This window comes from Cervus canadensis, chromosome 22 (assembly GCF_019320065.1).
Source record: "Cervus canadensis isolate Bull #8, Minnesota chromosome 22, ASM1932006v1, whole genome shotgun sequence".
NCBI classification, from domain to species: domain Eukaryota; kingdom Metazoa; phylum Chordata; class Mammalia; order Artiodactyla; family Cervidae; genus Cervus; species Cervus canadensis.
Genome location: NC_057407.1, coordinates 847,319 through 866,162, shown reverse-complemented (window position 1 = coordinate 866,162; position 18,844 = coordinate 847,319). Strand labels below are relative to the sequence as shown.

At 58.6% G+C, this 18,844-nt stretch overlaps 2 protein-coding genes across 3 annotated transcripts in view; both read right to left on the bottom strand.

The window, feature by feature from the left end:
- The window catches only part of ABTB1 (ankyrin repeat and BTB domain containing 1), a 32,458-nt gene extending 30,079 nt beyond the window's left edge, over positions 1-2,379 (bottom strand). The window contains exons 1-5 of the mRNA XM_043442880.1: positions 2,232-2,379; positions 1,200-1,262; positions 1,060-1,115; positions 304-448; positions 67-226 (exon numbers count right to left, since the gene is read on the bottom strand). Coding sequence (XP_043298815.1) covers positions 67-226; positions 304-448; positions 1,060-1,115; positions 1,200-1,262; positions 2,232-2,287 — 480 coding nt within the window. The 5' untranslated portion in view covers positions 2,288-2,379. The remainder of the gene's footprint in view (positions 1-66; positions 227-303; positions 449-1,059; positions 1,116-1,199; positions 1,263-2,231) is intronic.
- A 198-nt stretch (positions 2,380-2,577) lies between these two features.
- PODXL2 (podocalyxin like 2) overlaps positions 2,578-18,844 on the bottom strand; it is a 39,530-nt gene continuing 23,263 nt past the window's right edge. For both annotated transcript variants that reach the window (XM_043442878.1, XM_043442879.1), the window contains 6 exons: positions 12,689-13,404; positions 12,096-12,170; positions 5,609-5,765; positions 5,324-5,385; positions 3,357-3,536; positions 2,578-2,934 (listed from right to left, as the gene is read on the bottom strand). In XM_043442878.1, coding sequence (XP_043298813.1) covers positions 2,722-2,934; positions 3,357-3,536; positions 5,324-5,385; positions 5,609-5,765; positions 12,096-12,170; positions 12,689-13,404 — 1,403 coding nt within the window. In that variant the 3' untranslated portion in view covers positions 2,578-2,721. The remainder of the gene's footprint in view (positions 2,935-3,356; positions 3,537-5,323; positions 5,386-5,608; positions 5,766-12,095; positions 12,171-12,688; positions 13,405-18,844) is intronic.

Here is an 18,844-nt window from a genome sequence, read left to right as displayed (position 1 = left end):
TGTGGGCAGAGACAGGGTCAGAGACGGCCAGGCCACGTGAGCCTCCCCCAGCGCCCGCCGACGCACCAGGGGGTGCCTGAGGACCACCACGCTCTTGCCCTTCCACTTGGTGTCGAGCATGTGGGCGAAGTAGGTGCTGCGTGCGCCCAGGACGCCACGGTGAGCCCGGAAGGACCTGCCGTGCACCACGAAGGCCACATCGCTGTGGAGGCCCTGCTCCAAGAGCCTGCGGGCCGTGGGGGGCTCAGCGCTGCGCCCAGGGTTCCGTGCAGCGGGAGAGCCCTCCCCGGCAGGCCGGCTCACCGCAGCAGGAAGCTGTAGTAGAGGTCTCGCCGCCGTAAGGAGGCCGTCACCTGCCTGTAGTCGCGCAGCGCCCGGCGGATGGTGTCACTCTGCGCGCCATAGAGGCAGCGCTCACCATCGAAGGTGTTGGCCTCGCAGCGGGCTCCTGAGGGCGGCAGAGCTGCCTGTCAGCCGGGCCTGGGGCTGCCCGCTGCAGCTGCCCCCTCCCACACACACAGACACACACGGGGCCCCGGGTCCACCCTGCCCCAGCACCCTCCCCACCAAGCCCTGGGCACACAGACACTGTGGTGGCCGCCCTGACCTACGCTGGGCCCTGGGGACACACCACAGACAGAACGGTCCCCTGTCCGCAGCAAACTGGGCTTCCAGGGGCAGAAGGACACCCAGGTTAGCAAGTGAGGTCAGGGGCTCTGAAGAAAACGAAGCAGGTGAAGGGTGGCCGTGGAGGCACCGTGGCAGACCAGGCACAGGGACGTGAACCAAGCGAACCCCTGGCAAAGAGCCATCCGAGCAGAGGGAGCAGCGCGTGGCCGGGCCCTGAGGGCGGGGCTGGCTGGGGGCAGAGCCGGCCAGGCTCTCCAGTTCGCGGGAGGCCCGGCTGGGAGGCCCTGTGGGACTTCATGCCAGTCAGACTGGCCTCCCGGCCTGGGAGCAGATGCTGAGCTGGGCCCTGGAGATGGGAGTCGGGGGACGGGTTCTGAGAGCGCCCCTGAAGGGGGGCAGGAACACGCCCACCGCCCACCCTGCACTCACCGTTGGCCAGCAGGTAGAGCACCAGTTCCTCGTGGCCACAGAGGCAGGCATAGTACCTGCGGGGAGGGGGCGAGGACACTGTCAGGCCTGCAGGCCCGCCTGCCCGCCCGCCCCACCTGTTCACCCGGCCGGGCACTCACAGTGGGGTGCTGTCCCACTTGTCCCGCACGTTCACCTCCACATCTCGCTGCTCCAGCAAGTACCTGGGTAGGGGGGATGGGGGTCAGAGGAGGCCTGCGGGAGGGGAAGGAGGGAAGCCTCCCCTGGTGACGGCAGGTGAGGCAGAGACTGAGCAAGACAAACGCTGAAGGCCAAGGAGCCAGGACAGGGTGTGGACGTGGGAGCGTCTGGGCATCAGGAGCCTCAGCGCTGAAGAGACTGAGCTCCTGGGCAGACAGCGCTGGGAGGGGCCGCCCAGCAGGAGGCCTGCAGGGTCTTGGAGATGTGGGAGTGAAGTGACAGACTCCAGAAGATGGGAGTCGGGAGACAGGGCGGCAGAGGAAGGGGTAGGGAGGACCACCGAGGATGCTCGATGCCTCAGGCACGTGCCCAGGCGGGAGGGACCCGGTGTGTTCTGAAAAGCACCAGGCTTTGGGGGCTACCAAGTAAACCCCAAGCAGCACCCGACCTGGGGAGGAGCCCGGGGACGCAGGAGGACTTGTTAAGTCCGGGACTAGCCCCGGGGAGGGCTCCAGGGGAGGACGGAGAAGGAAGACAGTAGGCGCCTCACCTCCCAAGCAAGCCGCACCCCCTCCGGAGCGGCCGCGGTGACGGCGATGGCAGCGCCCAGGCTCTCCGACAACCAGAGCCTGACTCCGGCCCCAGCTGTTCCCAGCACCAGTCCGTGGCTCATCAGAGTAGCCACGTCGGGGGTCCCACGCCCGCCCCCAGAGTCTGACCGCCGGGCCCTGCCCTTCTCTCCACCCTCTGCTCCTCCTCCGGGGGTCCGCATCACAGTCCTAACCCTAAGCCCACAGGAACCCCGGGACAAGTCACGCCAGCACCCGCGTCCCCGCTCAGAGAAATTCCTCGACCAGAAGGGCCCTGCTTTGGAGCCCGGGAGCCGGCTGGGGGCTGGGGTCCGCGCCTGGCCGGCCCGTGCCCTCCCCACAACCCCCAGCGGGCGCTCCGTGGACCGCCCCCGCGCCCTCCCGGGGACCACGCGTCCTCACCGCACTCGGCCCACGTCCCCCTTCCTGCAGCTGGAGAACAGATCGCAGGTATCCATGGCGCAGACGCCCCGACGCCGAGCCACCTCGGGCGGGAGCGGCCGCCGGATATCAACACGCCCGCCCGCCCCGCCCTCCGGATATAAACACGCTCCGCCCCGCCCGCGGCACCGCCCGCCCATCCCGCCCGCCCGCTCCGTAGCGGCGCCTGGCGACCGGAGGACCGAGAGGAGGGGAAGACCGAGGGGAGGAGGAGGGCTAGAGGGGAGGCGGCCGCCCCGCCCACAACCCACCCGCCCGCTCCTTCACCCCCACCCAGCACAAGAACGAGTCGCGAGGGGAAGCGGGCCGGCGTGCTCTCCGGACGGCTTTAATGGGGTCCCGGGGTGGCCCCAAGGGGCGTCGGACGGGGGCGGGGACGGAGCCGAGGTGCGTCCTGAGTCAGGGGAAAGCGGGGTGGCCCTGCGCCGAGGGCCGGGCGGGGCACAGCCCCTCACAGGTGCGTGTCCTCCTCGAACACGTCCGAGTCCTCGGGGTCGCGCTTGCCCCCCATGAGCGCGCTCCAGCCCCCCGGGCCGTTGACGGCGCCGCCGCCGTTGAGGCTGGACTGCTTCTCCTGCATCTCCGACTGGCTGTCGCTGGCCACGTCCAGCGTGGGGTTGTCGTGGCAGCCGTTCTCCACGAAGCGCAGCTCCTCGCCGTGCGACTGCGGCGGGAGGGGCCGCTGGGCGAGCGCGCCAGACCCCGTGCCCCCACCCCGGCCCTGACCCCGCGGACCCTGACGACGCAAAGCCCTCGTCCGCCGGTCCCCCAGCTCTAACCCTTTAAGATGACCACTTGAGCCTCCCACCCAGCAGCCAAGGCCCCCACCCCCGGACACCAGCGGACCCCTTTCGCACCACCCTCGCCTTCTGAAGGGGCTCCTCCTGGGGCTGTCACCCAGGGAGGGGCTGCGGCCCAGGGCCCACGCCCCACACCTCCAGCGCCTCAGGGAGGCTGGTGCCTTCCTCAGCACAGGCGCTTCCCGGGCAGTGACCCCCTCCCCGCACGCGGCCACGGCCTGGGCGCCCGTCCCGCGGGCACTCCCTCCGGGCAGCCCTGCCCGCCCCGCCGCCCCGGCTGGCTCACCACGTGTTTGAGCTTGGGCAGCCGGCGCTGCCAGCAGTTGTAGAGCAGGCCGAGCGCGATGATGACCAGGCAGAGGGCGCCGATGACCACCAGCACCACGAAGAGCGTCCCGTAGTCACTGCGCGCCGCACTGGCCCGCGCCTGGCAGCTGCTGGTGGTGGAGTAACTCTGGATGCCAATCTGGGGGGAGGGCCCGGTGCCTTAGCTGGGGCCCTGGCGTGCCAGGCTGCCCTGGGGCCTATGGGGCTGGGCTTCAGGCCTGGTGCCTGTGTTGGTAGAGGACCCTGCCCGAGCCCACCACCCTCGCCGGACGGCCCCAGCCTCCTCTCGCAGGCCCGCCGCGGCTCTGACCCAACTGTGGTTGACATCCGGCCCCATACCCACCTGGGGGTGCCCAATCCCCAGAGGCCACCCGTGAACTGGCTGTCACAGACCACACTGCCCCACCCGCGTGGGCGCAGACAGGGCACCTGGGGGCCTCCGCACTTTCTCCACTGCACACCTGCCCCACCAGGCTCTGGAAACTCAGCTCCCACCTTGGGGTGGGTGTCCATGTCCTGGGCTGCCCCCCAGCCTCCTGTGCCCCCCGGAATGGTCAGTAGTGTCACTGAGCTGGCCAAGCGGCTGCTGTGGCCCAGCCCCCACCCCCTGGGCTGGGCAGACTCCAGTCAGCGTCCCAGGCCCAGGGAGCAGAGAAGGTGAGGAGTCATCCCCAAATGACAGGTGCCAGGGCGGGCGGGGGGCGCGGGTGCCGCGAATCAGCTCGTCACCCTGTGAATGACCTGTGCTTCTCCACTTTCTACATTATCAAGACTCAGTTTTTCCTGCTGGATTCAACACCAATGAACACGCGAAAACCTTCCCACTTGTCTACTTCCAAAGACCCAGCCCAGGGACTTTCCTGGTGCTCCAGTGCCTGAGACTCGGCGCTCTCAATGCAGGAGGCCCGGGTTCCACCCCTGGTCAGGGAACTAAACCCACGTCACGCCACAGCTCTAGATCCTGCAGAGTCATCAACCTCAGAGATCACAAGCACCGCCACTAAGACCCAGCGGGGCCAAATAAACAACAAATGCATATTTTAAAAAGCACTCTTTGCTAAAACAACAGTAAAGCCCCAGTGTGCCTTTCAGCCAAATCCATCTGAAAGAAGCGTCTGGTAAAGCCAGAAGACCCAGATCCAGGGGTGGGAAAAGGCAGGAGGGCCCACCCTGTCATGAACCCCACAGCTCACAGCCAGCCCCACCCCCAGGTGGTGCAGACATGCAGTCTCATGGGACGTCTGGGGCAGAGCCCGGCTGTGCCTGGGGTGGGGGCATCTCCTCTCTGCTCTCATCTAAAGAGGCACCAGCAGGACTCAACAGGGCTTCTTCCCTGCTCACAGCTCCGGGTGGCACTGAGCCTGAGTGAGAACCGAGTCTGGCCCTCAGTGCTCTGCGCTTATCAAGAAGCCCCACACCACGGCGGAGCCTCCCCGGCCCCGCCCTTCCCAGCCTGGCACGCAGGAGATAAGGAGGGGGCCCGTGGACAGTGCAGGCCCGTGGGCATGAAGGGGACTGATAAGAGCCTGGATGCCAATGAGTGGACAGGGCTTGGAGGACACGGGCTGTCCTCAATGGGGGAGGTGAGTAAAGGTGCATCTGGAGGGGGGTCTACCAGCTTGTCCCCCCCCCAGGAGCGCGTGGTGACCCTCCCATGCCTCTGGGAACGTGTGGTGTTCCCCTGCCCGCCAGGCTCTGCAGGGCTTGAGCAGACATGGTGCTTCTCCACTGCTCAGGCAGGGAACACCACCCACCCTCCCAGACCCCCGAGGCCCCTCCGCGCCCTCTCCTGCCCACTCCCCTCCGTGGCTCGGGTCCGCACCTGCTGCCTCATGCAGCTCACAGGGCGGCTGCGGGCGGCCCCACGGCCCCTGGGGGCTGGATCGGGCCGCGCCCTGCCCTGCCCCCACCGCCCCGCGCTCTTACCTCCTCCAGACTCCTGCGGATGTCGCCCAGCATGGACAGCACATCTTGCGTGGGCACCACCCCTGCACAGAGGGCACCGTCAGCACAGCCCTGGCCACGGGTGCTGGGCCCCTGACCCTCAGGCCCCCACCTGTGCCCCCCGGTGCTGGCTTCCACCCGTGGGCCCCCGCGGCCCCTCACCCCCACGCAGCACGCAGGCCTGCGGTCCTCCCGACCGGGTCCGCCTGCCCCTCTCTCCACGACCCACTTGGCGGACCCCGCCGAGCCCCGAGCCCCGCCGCTCACCCTGCTCGCCCACGAGCGCCATCAGCAGGTGCTGCTCCTTCTCGCTGGGCTTGCTCAGGGAGATGTGCCAGGCGCCGTGGCGGCCACGGCCGTGGCGGGGCAGCACGCCCTCCACCAGGGCCAGAAGCTGCAGCCCCCGGTGCCGCCGGAACGCCTCCTGAGGGCAGAGAGAAGTCTCACTCACTGGGGGCGGCACCCCCCAGCCCTGCTTCTAGGCTGGGCCCCTCACACCTGGGAAAGGCAGTGGAGGCTGCCCAGAGGGGCTGCTTGGGGAGCCCCAGGGACCACAGGGGACGGCGGGAGCACAAGACCCAAGTCCACCTAGTCCTGCCCTGGCCTCTCGCCCCCAGGAGGGCACACACAGGGCCTGCCCAGGGCTCCTCGCAGGTGAGCCAGGGAACAGACGCACCCAAACAGGGCCCGAGGGGCCACGCGCGGCACGTGATGGAGAGCTGGGACAAGCCAGAGGAGAGGGGCAGGCGGCCGCCCCAGCCATGCCCTCGCCGGTCACTGCAGAGACAGGGCCCAGAGTCGGGGAGTGAGGGGGGACGGCTGTGTCCTCGCAGGCTGCAGCGGGAGCGGGAGGACTCACAGAGGGGCCACAGCGCTAGGGCCCTGGCCCGGGGGCGAGGGTGAGGAGACTTCCTTCCCACCTGACATTCCTGTCCTGCTTAGGTTTCCTTCTCCTTGTGCACAGAGAATTACATAACTTAAAAACAAGTGGCTGGCACCAAACAGAAACTCAGCATGTGCAGGAGACCTCGCTCCTGGCTCCCAGCCCGTCACTGTCCCCATGGAGCCCCCTGGAGAGACCCTCCCCAGCAGCCCCTCCCCTCTGGGATGCGGGCAGTCGCTGCCCCTGGCTCCTGCCTCTCTCGAGTGCCCGGCCTCGGAGCTGCCACCTGTGAGGGCCCCAACCTTTCTGCTGGAGCCCAAGCTAAGTGGCGAGGCTGTCACGCCTGCAAGATGATGCGCTTCCTGCTGCCACGGCACATCCAAGTGCGGCTCCCACCAGCCCCAGACTCGCGGCCTCCCAGGGGCCGGTTCAGCTCCGCGCCTGTGAGAGGCTAGTGCCTGGAGATGCCTGAGTGAGCCAGAGGGAAGCCCCAGGCCCCGGAACGGCTGCGACCATCGGCGTGTGCATGCGCATATGCTTGTGTGCATGTGTGCATGGGGCCCCCTCGTGTGTGAGGGTCGCACACCTCACATGTTCGAGGTCTACATGTCTGGCTGGCTCAAGCCCCAGACCCACAGTATCACCTGCGAGGAGGCCTCATGACTTGCTCTAATTTCATACCATGTATTCTGTAGATGGGAACTGAGGGCAAAGCTCTGGCTTTGGAATCACGTGTGGGTTCAAATCTCGGTTCTGCCACTTGTCAGCTCTGTGACGTTTAGCAAAATACTGTTCCTCTGTGAGCCTCGGTTTCCCATCTGAGAATGTGGGCACTGGTCCTAAAACGCAGGCTTTCTGTGAGGGTTAAAAGTACTTTTTCAACCACAGGTGCGGAGACAACTGGATGTCCCAATAGAAAAGAAAACCACACCTGGACTCATAGGTCATACTCACACCAAAGTCCATTTCAGGTGCATTTTACATGGAAAGCTTTCAGAAGTAAGTGTGACCTTGGAGTGGACAAAGATTTCTAAACAGGACCCAAAACTACTAACCACGAAGGAAAAAAATTGGTAAGTGGGACTATTTTATGGTGAAGTTAAAAAAAAAAAAAGGACTTCCACTTCTCAGAGGGTTCTATTAAGAGGATCAAAAGGCAGCCCACAGAGTAGGAGATGTTCACACCATATACACAGAATGAGGGTTTCATATCCGTGACATATAAATGATTGACAGACATCAATAAAGGAAGTCAGCTAGCCCGGTCGCTAAGTGAGCAAAAGATCTGATGAGTTACTTCACAGAAGAGGCTCAAACATGTATGACTAGTCGTTCAATCGCATTGATCATCAGAGAAATGCAAAGTAAACCACAAAGTGAGGCCAGCACCCCACATGCCCCGCGAAATGGTTAAACTGGAAACAACGCTGACAGCCACAGCCCCAGAGCGCCAGGCGCTGCCGCGGAGGAACAAACTGCTGGGCCACCGTCGGGAGTTGCTGGACAGCACCTGGCCAAGGTGACCCACGGCGCCCCCGTCAGAATGTGCCCAGCGCCCACCGCCAATGTGCAGACCTCAGAGCCTCCAGAGCAGCAGACCCACAGCGGCCTGGAAGGGAAGCTCCTCAAAGGCCCGCCACCAGCCAGAGGGATAGAGAGAGAAGGAGCGTGAATGCACGGCAGTGCACGCGAGGACACAGCAGGCTCCCGAAAGCAGCAGCCGAAGCACAAGAAGCCAGAGCAGAACACCACGCTTGAGCCTAACCCTAACCCTACCTCTGTCAAGTTCAGAAGCATGCAGGATGAATTCATGGTGTTACAAGTCCACACGTAGGTTCCCTGAGGAACAGTCATGAAGGCGGTGTAGCCCTCAGGCTGTGCCTCTCTCTCCTGACCCAACGGCCGCCCTCCCCGGCTGTCCCTACAGCCTGAGGCGTGAGGACGCCCCCGAGCACAGACGCGGGCGTGCCCTATCTTCCCTGCCAAGCCCTCCCTGGGCAGGGGACCCTCCACAAGGGCCACAGCAGCGCCCCAGCTGCTGCCCGGGCCTTGTGCTTACCAACTCCTGCGGTGACTGGGGCGACGGGAAATAGTGCGGCTGCCGCACGAAACTATACGGCAGCTCCTCCAAAAGTTACAAATACCATCACCAGGTGATCTGCAACCCACTTCTGCGTGTACACCAACCCACTCCAAAGGGGGTCTGGGAGAGGCATGTGTACACCACGCCCACAGCGGCATTCTCCACAGCAGCAAAAACATGTCTATCAACAAATTGACAGATAAGCAAATGTGGTGCTTCCACACACTGGAGTACTGCTCAGCCTTAGAAAGGAAGGCAGTTCTGACACCTGTTACAACCAGTATAAACCTCGAGGACGCGATGCTCAGTGAAACAAGCAAGCCACAGCAGAAACAAATCCTGTGTGACCCACTAACATGAAGGGCCCTGAGCAGCCAGGTTCACAGAAACCAGAAACAGAAGGGGGGCTGGCGGGGGGAGACAGAGCTGTTAATGGGGACGGTTTCAGTTTTGCAAGACGGAAAAGTCCTGCAGCTCTGCTCCACAATAATGTGAACATACTTAACCGTACACTCAAAAATGATCAAGATGGTAAATTTTACGCTAGGTTTATTTTACCACAATAAAAAAAAATCCTACCATAATAATGACTAATTAGGTAGATATCAAACATATCAATAACCTCAGATATGCAGATGACACCACTCTTATGGCAGAAAGTAGAGAGGAACTGAGGAGTCTGTTGATGAAAGTGAAAGAGGAGAGTGAAAAAGCTGGCTTAAAACTCAACATTCAGAAAACTAAGATCATGGCATCCAGTCCCATCGTTTCATGGCAAATAGATGGGTAAACAGTGGAAAGAGTGACAGACTTTATTATTTGGGGGGCTCCAAAATCACTGCAGATGGTGACTGCAGCCATGAAACTAAAAGATGCTTGCTCCTCAGAAGAAAAGTTATGACCAACCTAGACAGTGTATTAAAAAGCAGAGACATTACTTTGCCAACAAACGTCCATCTAGTCAAAGGTATGGTTTTTCCACTAGTCATGTATGGATGAGAGAGTTGGACTATAAAGAAAGCTGAGCACAGAAGAATTGATGCTTTTGAACTGTGGTGTTGGAGAAGGCTCTTGAGAGTCCCTTGGACTGCAAGGAGATCCAACCAGTCCATCCTAAAGGAAATCAACCCTGAATATTCTTCGGAAGGACTGATGTTGAAGCTGCAGCTCTAATACTTTGGCCACCTGATGCAAAGAACTGACTCCTTGGAAAAGACCCTGGCGCTGGGTAAGATTGAGGATAGGAGGAGAAGGGGATGACAGAGGATGAGATGGCTGGATGGCATCACTGACTTGATGGACACAAGTCTGAGCCGGCTCCAGGAGTTGGTGATGGGCAGGGAGGCCTGGCGTGCTACAGTCCATGGGGTCGCAGAGTCAGCATGACAGTGACTGAACTGAACCAACATTAAATGAGAATAACAAAGCAGATAAAACCAGGGAAAACAGAAAGCATTTTAATTTGTGTTGTCTGGGAAGAAAAAGAGACATTAACTTTAGACTTCATTATCCAAGTACGCACACCCCAATTCCAGGGTGTCAAGGTCCCACATTGTGGTCTCTAAGCACCACGTGTCCATAAACAGCAAGAAGGCTCCTTGGAGAATGCGGATTCTGGGTCGGAGGACGGGGACATACAAGAAGAGCCTGGAACAGCCCACTACATGGAAAGCAACGACACCAGGGGCCTCCCTGGTGGTCAAGGGGTGCAGATTCCACCTTCCTGTGCAGGGGAGAGGTTGAGCCCTGGACGGGGGAATGAAGACCACGAATACTGCATAGCAGCTAAGCCTGTGCACCACAGCTCCGGAGCCCTTGCGCTCTGGAGGCCGCGCTCCACAGCTCGAATAGGCCCGCATGATACAAGGCCGCAACTGAGACCTGACGCAGTCAGATAAAGAAAGAAAAGAGAAAGGAAAGCAGGGGAACTCTTAAACATTAACAGACTGGTCAAAAGGACTCAGAAGCCAACTCAAAGAGGCTTTCACTGGCCAAACAGGGGTGCAGACAAAGCAGGCTGCCTGCCACTCAGTTCCACAAGGATCTAGTCACTGGCCCCTGGCGTCGCTGACATACCAGAACCCTCCGAGAGGAAAGCAGGACGAAGCACGCTGTGCTCCGGATACCTGGGCCATGGAGAGGCAACATGTATACTGAGGAAGAACGTCACTGGTCCCAGATTCCCGCTCTGTCCTGCATGCAGCAAAGCACTAAAGTTGTGGACTGGGATATCCTTGAGGCCAGCAGCAGCCTTCCCCTAAGACCCCGGCTGCAAGCAGCCCCTTCACCAAAATGCACGTCATCCTGGCTTGACGTCCACCCCTCCGAGCAGCTCCTCAGGGCCTCTGAGAGGCTGCCTCCCAGGCCCCTGTGCTCAGACACCGAATAAACTCGGCCCACAGCCCTCACATCGTGCAATTTAGCCAGTTAGCAGAGTGAGCATGCGTGAGATTAAGAACTGCCCTGGGTTAAAGCACACCCATGATGTCAAAATCTACCATTTATAAAGATGTTGGGAAGAACTGAGTATCTCATTGGTCACTTCCAGATTAAATATGTGCATGTACTTTCACCACCCTGCCCCAAATCCTCTAAAGAAGAATGAAGGCTGTTCTTTAAGGTCTGAAACCACAAAGACAAAGCCACAACAAAACAACAGAGGGGACGAAAGCCACACGCTTGGGCATCGGAAGTGGACGGACGGCAGTCGGCTTCCCAATTCAGCGAGCCCAGAGAGCAGGTCCCGAGCCAGCCTGGGCGGAGCTGAGATGCAGTCACACCGATGCTCCCACTCCCCAAGCACTCGGGGAGCACAGCGCTGGTGAGCTCTGGGGGAGGACGGAGGGGACAAAGGGAGAGGACGACGGCAGGGGAGGGCGGGAGCTCCAGTGAACTTCAGGGGAGGGTGGGAGGGGGGGGAGGGTGGGAGGGGAGGGCGGGAGCTCCAGGGGAGGACAGCAGGGGCAGATGGGAGCTCCAGTGAACTTCAGGGGAGGACGGGAGCGGAGGACGGGAGGGGAGGGTGGGAGGGAAGGGCGGGAGCTCCAGGACAGTGCTGGAACAAGACAACTCTCCGAGTCTGCTTGAGAAACACTGCATCCCTAGGCGGCCCCCCTCTGCCCCCCGCCCAACACTGTACAGCTGACAATCATCCCTTCTCCCTGCACAAGACTGAAAGTTCATCTTCATGATGGTAAAACACAGGGTCTCTGACCCTGAGGACAGCAGGCCCAACTGTGGGAGAGGCTCACGCTGCAAATGAGCACAGCGAATGACCTTCCCGTCAGGCACACCTGTCCTGACAGACACACAGTCCTCTCTTGTCCTGACACAGACAAATAGCCCTCTCGCACCTGCTCCAGAACACCAGTGACCAGCCCCATACCGTCAGGTAGGTGAAAGTTCCTCTTTGCAAGATCCTAGTCACCCAGGAAGAAGGACTTAAAGACACCGACATAAGACATTCTCAGATGAAACGGCCCAGCCAGACCACCCTCCAGAGAAGCTCAGTGAAGCCCACCAGCAGGCTGCACCGGCCCTCCTGAAAACAGCTCCAAACTAACGCCAGCAGACACCCAGGAGAGGACGCGTGTGGAAAACTGACCAAAACGACACGGGAAAAGCAACCTGCAAAGACACGACACTGTCCACAAAACCACAAACGGAGGGGGCATGTGCAAAGGGCCCCGGGGACTTAAAACCAGGGAGCCCTCTTCTCGGGCGCTGCTGGGAGCAGCTCGTCCCCTGCAGCCCCCACAGGGCCCGGCCGCCCGCCCGCCGGCACTCACACAGTCTAAGTTCTCGGTCATGTTCAGGACGACATAGCTCTTCCCGGCCAGGTTGCTCCAGTCTTTGCAGATCACCTGTGCAGTAACACAGAGGGAGTCTGAATGGAAACCCTGGAGATGCGAGGAGGCCAAGGCCAGTCGAGGACTGACGGCCCCGGCCCAGCCAAAGCTCACAACCCGCCGTCTCGGGGACAGGAGGCCGGCCCAGAGGCTCCAGGGCAGAGGGAACTGGAGTGCTCTCAAGGGCGAACTGCGCACCTGTGGGCAGACACCCAGGCTGACCGCCCAGGACCACCCCTTTTCTTCTGGGGCTGGGGTGGGCCGGGCTGGGGGTGTGTAAGAGTGACTCATGGGGTGAGGAGGGCAGGGCGACGGCACACGTGGGGGGTCTGTGGGGCGGAGGGGGGCTAGCGGGAGCACCCCCCAGCAGCTGTGACAAGCAGGGGGACCCTGAACTGGTGGGGGTGCGTGAAGGCTGGGGGGGTGGGCGCCGAGCCTCCGCGGGTCAGTGTGGAGAGGATGCGCTGCTGGGCCGTGAGCAGTGCCCCCAGAATCTGCTGCCCGCCCGCCCCCGCCCCACACAGTCACTCTACCTGCTTGGAGTCCCAGGGCCTTCTGGACGGAGCCACCCCGGCCGACCCTTCTTGGGGCTCCTGCCTGAGGTCATCTTGCCCCAGAGTCACAGAAGAAGGTGTCAGCTCTGTGCCTCCAGGGGCCAGCGGGAGAGAGGCGGAGGCTCCAGGCTGCAGGGCGTCTCTGCTGGGGTCCTCAGCCCCGCGGGGAGCTGCCGTCTGAGGGAAGGAGGCGGGGGACGGCCCCGCACCCGGCCAGCCGGCCAAGCCTGCGGCTGCAGCGTCGGCCTCCGCATTGGGCTCTCGAGGGCCCTCAGACTCGCCGCTGCGCCCTGCGGCCGGCAGCACCGTGGGCCCCGCCCCGCGGCCGGCCGCATCCTGACCCCTTAGGGTCACCGGGCTCAGGCTGACCCTGGGCGGGGACAGACCGGGCTCCATGCTGCTGCCCGCCTCCCCCCCTGAGGCCGCCTGGTCCCCTGACTCCTCGGGCCGGTGCTCAGCGGGCCCCGGGGCCCAGCTGCTGCCCGTCGGCGGGAAGCCGGGGGCCTGCCTTTGGATGTCCTCCTGGGGTCTGGTCACCGGCAGCAGCTGCTCCTCCTCCTCCTCTCCGGGGGCCACATGCCAAGGCGGCCCCACCAGGTCCCCGGGCAGCGGGGAAGGGAGACTCGGTGTCTCTTGACTCTGGCCTGTGTTGTCCGTGGGACCCGCCTTCTCAGTCAGGTCCGGAAAAACGTAATCTGTGGACAGAGAGGGAGATTTCATTCCCGAGCTTCATTGTCCATGGATTTGGTGAGCAGATGATAAAAACAACCAGGAGAGCCTCGGGGGGATGGTGGGAAGGTGGGCAGTGGGTCACGTGGGAAGGGCATGGGAACAGGCTGGACTGGAGGGGACAGGGCTGGGGGACGAGCCCCAGGCTGGCCCTCGCATCCTTCACGGGAGCGACGTGGTACGACCCTGCCAGTGTATAAGGCCCACAGACCCAGGACGGCGCCATCTGCACCCCGCCCAGGCGGCCGGCTCTCTGCGTCTCTCTGGCTCCTCATCTGCGCTCCCCCCTGAAAACCCACCACAACCCTTCACCCCTTTCCTAATGGGCTAGGGTGGGCATCTTCCAGGTGAGTCTGAGGACCCTCTCAGCACAGGTGATGACCACTGTCCCTGACCGGCGCTCCTGCTCTGAACTGAACGATGCCGGGGGGAGCAGACGGCAGAAGCTGAGCCCGGGTGTCCGGAGCCTTCCGGTGCTTTCAGCGCCACCGCCGGCGGGGAAGGAGCGCTTCCTCGCCGCCAGCCCCCAAGAACGGAGGCCTCCTAAAGACCAGGACATCTGTCTTCCCAACGAGATGTGAAAAGCACAGGCCAGTTTGTTTGGAAACTCATTCAAAATGTCAGAGTCTACATCTAGGTAGCAAGAGATATTGGCGGCCCCACTTTGTTTCAGAATAATAAACATCACCCACATTGAAACTCCAACTAAAAATCTTAATTTATCTACTTAAAGAAAGAAATTTTATGAAAGCTAAAGTAATAATAAACATCAAAGTTCTGAAACCCTGTAGAACCAGGGCTGGGAAAGGTCTACGGGGGTGACTGGGCTGCTCAGTCTCCTCCTCCCCCCAGATTTCTGACAAAAGAGAGAACTGTTTTACACCATCAAAATAAAAGTCTAAAAACAGATAAATTTCTGGTAGCATGGAAAGCAGATGCGCTCAGATAATCAGATAACCTCTCACCAAAATAAAGAGGAAAAAGTCAGCAGTGGAAGAGGGAAGTTCTTACCATTAGAATCAGGAGAGAGAAGTACTGTGGGCTTAGTGAGGACACTGAACACAAAACTCAGGGAACAGAAGATAATATTTCAAATTATCGTTAGCAACTCAGAAAGATATAATAAACACACTGCGTCCCTAAAGTAAGAACAGGGTAACAAGAAAATCAAGTAGTCTTTTAAAAAGAAAAGGTATTGGATTTATTTGCAGGGTAGAAATGGAAAAACAGACATAGAGAACAGACCTATGGACATGAGGAGAGGGGAGGAGAGGGTGAGATGTATGGAAAGAGTAACGTGGAAACTCACATCACCATGTGTAAACTAGAGAGCCAACGGGAATCTGCTGTGAGCCTCAGGGAACTCACAAGGGGTTCTGTGTCAGCCTGGGGGTGGGGTGGGAGGGAGACGGGGGGAGGCTCAGAAGGGAGGGGACGTATGTAGACCTACGGCTGATTCAGGTTGAGGTTTGACAGAAAAGAACAAAATTGTGTAAAACAATTATCCTTCAATTAAAATATAAATTAATTAAAAGAAAAGTTCTTGGAAACTAAAAATCATTTCAATGTATGTGAAATTTTGATAGAACAGCCTGAAGAAAAGTCAAAGAAAAGTCGTCAGAGCAAAAGCAAAAGGAAAAATAAGCTAAGGGATAAAGGCAATCAGTGTAGGTAGTATCTAGTTTATGCGATCTTCAACAAGACAGAAACATCCCAAGTCCAGGCCTCACAGAAGGAACCCTCAGGCTGGAAGGGACGTGAACAGGGAACAGTGGCAGGCTCACACCTAGCCTCACTCTCAGGACATGTCAGCTCTCAGAGAACAAACGGGCTACCTACAAAGGAACAAGGAACAGACTATCATCAAACTATCATCAAGCTTCTAATCAACAGCACTAGACTGCAAGAAGGAAAAGTGTGCTCAAAATTCTGAGGGAAGCTTATTTTGAACTGGGAATTTTATACCCAACCAAACTATCATTTAAATGTGATTACAAAATAAAGACGTTTTCATACACACAAAGTCTTAAAGGTTTTACTATCCACAGATTTGGAGAGAATTACATAAGGAAAAAAGTTCTCCAAGAAATCCAAAAAGAAGACACAGGAAGGAAATCAAGAAACTACGAGGAATGTCATGAAATAAATCTCAGGACAGAAGCTGTACAGCAGGTGTAGAGAGCAAGCATTCAAATGAGAACAAAGATCCAGAGGGCTCCAAGAATTACCATTTTCATAAGAAAAATTTTTATTTTTTAGAAGCTGAATGATCACTGAAAGTCCACTATAAGATTTAAATGAGTAAGCAAAACCATCCACCCACCCCACTTTGTTAACTATACTCTCTGGAGCAGCAGAGACTCAGCAATTTAAGATCTACCCCTGCACACTCGGTAGGGACGCTGACCTGCCCCCGGTGAGGCGGCTGGTGGGACAGAGCGCAGCAAGGACACCCGCAGCGGCCGTAAGACGGAGCCGTCCAGCACCCGCTTTACAAACACTGAGGGACAGTCAGGACTCACAGGCCGCAGGAGGAAAGCTGGATCCGGAAGGACGTGACTGAGACAGCAAAGCAGCTGTCCTCCGAGAGAAGGGCGAATCCAGTCCACAAAGGAGCTCTTTGAAGGAGGGATCATTAACATCCTCAGAGACAAAAAGACAGCTGCCTCTGTAAAACCAGGATGCATGTGTGCTAAGTCGCCTCAGTCATGTCCAACTCTGCGACCCTATGGAATATAGCTCGCCAGGCTCCTCTGTCCATGGGAATTCTCCAGGCAAGAATACTGGAGTGGGTTGCCATGCATTCCTACAGGGGATCTTTCTGACCCAGGGATCAAATTCAGGTCTCTTACATCTCCTGCACTGCCAAGAAGTTCTTTACCACTAGCACCATCTGGGAAGCCCCAAATCAAGGAAAGAGAATAGAACTGTCTTACTTCAATCTAAGTATGAACTTTATAACTGACCTGTTTAAAACAAAAATGCAACACAAAAACATGATTGAAATGGACTGGTTGACTACTTGGCAGGAATCTGTACAACAAAATGTTAGATGGGTGCCTGGGCATAAAACATATAAAACTGCTTCCGATTGTGAGATCTCATTTCTACCCAGAGAAGGCAATGGCAACGCACTCCAGTACTCTTGCCTGGGAAATCCAATGGATGGAGGAGCCTGGTAGGCTATAGTCCATGGGGTCGCGAAGAGTCAGACATGACTGAGTGACTTCACTTTCACTTTTCACTTTCATGCATTGGAGAAAGAAATGGCAACCCACTCCAGTGTTCTCGCCTGGAGAATCCCAGGGACGGCGGAGCCTGGTGGGCTGCCGTCTATGGGGTCACACAGAGTCAGACACGACTGAAGTGACTTAGCAGCAGCAGCATTTCTACCCTGAGAGCAAAGCACAAGAATTAGATGAAGGAGGGGATCAAAGACAGCAGCAAAGAGTCAGGGGCTTGTCACAGCGGTTCAGGAGAGAAGGAGCTGATGCTAGTGCATACGATGAGAGAGGGCCGGACGCAAGAGGTGGCCCAGGGCAGGGCAGTTGGCCCACAGGAGGGTCGGCACTGCAGGGGGAGGGGCTGACTGGGGAGGGAGCCACGCCATTAACAGAAGCAGTGACATCAGAGGCAAAGGGCACTGGAAACAGCAGCTCAGACAAGCCCTGACAGGGGCAGGTCAGCGAGGCGTGGCCCTGCAGAGTCCACTGGGCAGAGCGTCCCCAAGGGGCGGCCTGAGCAGACACAGCCTCTACTGCCCAACGCTGACACGTTTGTCCAAGTGACGTTGGGGCCCTCGGCTGCCCCGGGCTTCAGTTTTTCCTGTGACAAGAGAGGATGCCAAGACCTAGGATTTCTAAGGTTCTTTCTAGCCTGGAGAGTAAGCTTTGGAGAGAGTTTTGAAGAATGTGTCTTGAACCAGCAGCATTAAAAACAACAACTCTACTACCCAAAACAAGAAAGATACAGGATTCGCTAGGTTTCAAGCTGCCATGGCAAGCAGGGTGGTCTTCTTCACTCTGTGTCCCCAACACCCAACACGAAGCCCGCAGAGTGGACAGCAGCGCAGCCTGCCTGCTAAGCTCCTAGGGCCCACCACTGCCTCCCACACCTAGGAAGCCCCACGAGGGATCAGACCCCCAAGCACGATGCAGTCTCCTCTGCAAGCCACGTCAGCTCCTCCCCTTTCCCTAAAGGTCTCCCTTTCAGACTGTCAACCCTGACTCATCATTTCGGGACTTCTTTCTCAGTGAGTTGACTGTTTCTGAAGACTTCATCTACTTCCTCAACACAAAAGGCTCCCAAACTGAAATCTCCCACCAAGCCTCCAGCCCCTCCTCTCCGGTGACTTGACGAATCACTGACACTCACTTGTCCTTGACATCAGCAGAATTCTCTTCCTCTTCCTTTACCACCTCTAGGCATCAGAAATTATTCACTGCCCTTTCACTGTGTGATTCCACCTCCACCGAGTATGACCTGTATGGCCGCGGACACAGTACTTAACCTCCACACGTCTCCTTTCCCTCACCTGCCAACCAAGGACAGGATGAGCACGCAGGTCTGTGGTCTGGGCACCGCTGACAGCACAAACACTCCGCAGTCGTGGCTCTTCCATGACCAGCGTCAAAGGAACGATCACACCGCTCACATCACCACAGGGAAACGGGGTATCATGGACGTGTGCTCCCCAGGACGAGGAGAATGTAAGCACCTGAGTGACGGGTCAGAATGCAGGACAGAGGGCTGGGAAGCACAGGACCGGGTGTACTGACAAGACTGCGTGTGACCTGAACCGGGGAAGTGCCTCTCACACCAGAAAGGAGGACTGATGGGAGGCCCACCGGGATACAGACTCCAGACCAGAGATAAGACAGGGGTGACACGTGAGCAGCTGCGGGGACTGGCCCTGGCGGAGTAAAAACGGGGGATCCAGGGAAGAGGGCAGTGACACTGGATCAAAATGTGAGTGCAGAGAAACCAAGCTTTACCTGAGAGTAATTGGGTCTGATTAACGGAGGAAGATAAGACGAGTATGACATTCCCACCAAAAATACTCACCCTGAATCTGCTTAAGGGGAAACACAAGACAAACCAAACCCGAGAAGGGGTCTACAAAATAACTGGCCTGTCTCCTTAAAAAAAAAAAAATCAAAATCATGAGAGACAGGCCTGAGTGTTCCAGAATAAAAGAAACGAAACACAGAGGAGGACTAAATGCAGTCCGTGATCCTGAACTAGACAGTGAACCGGAAGGGTTCATTATTTTCCTTGTGCTACTAAGGATGTTGCTGGGAAAACTGGAAAAGTTTGAGTACACTTTGTAGTTAAATAGTATTGTATCAGGCTTCCCTGATGACTCAGCAGGTCAAGAATCTGCCTGCAATACAGGAGTTGCAGGTT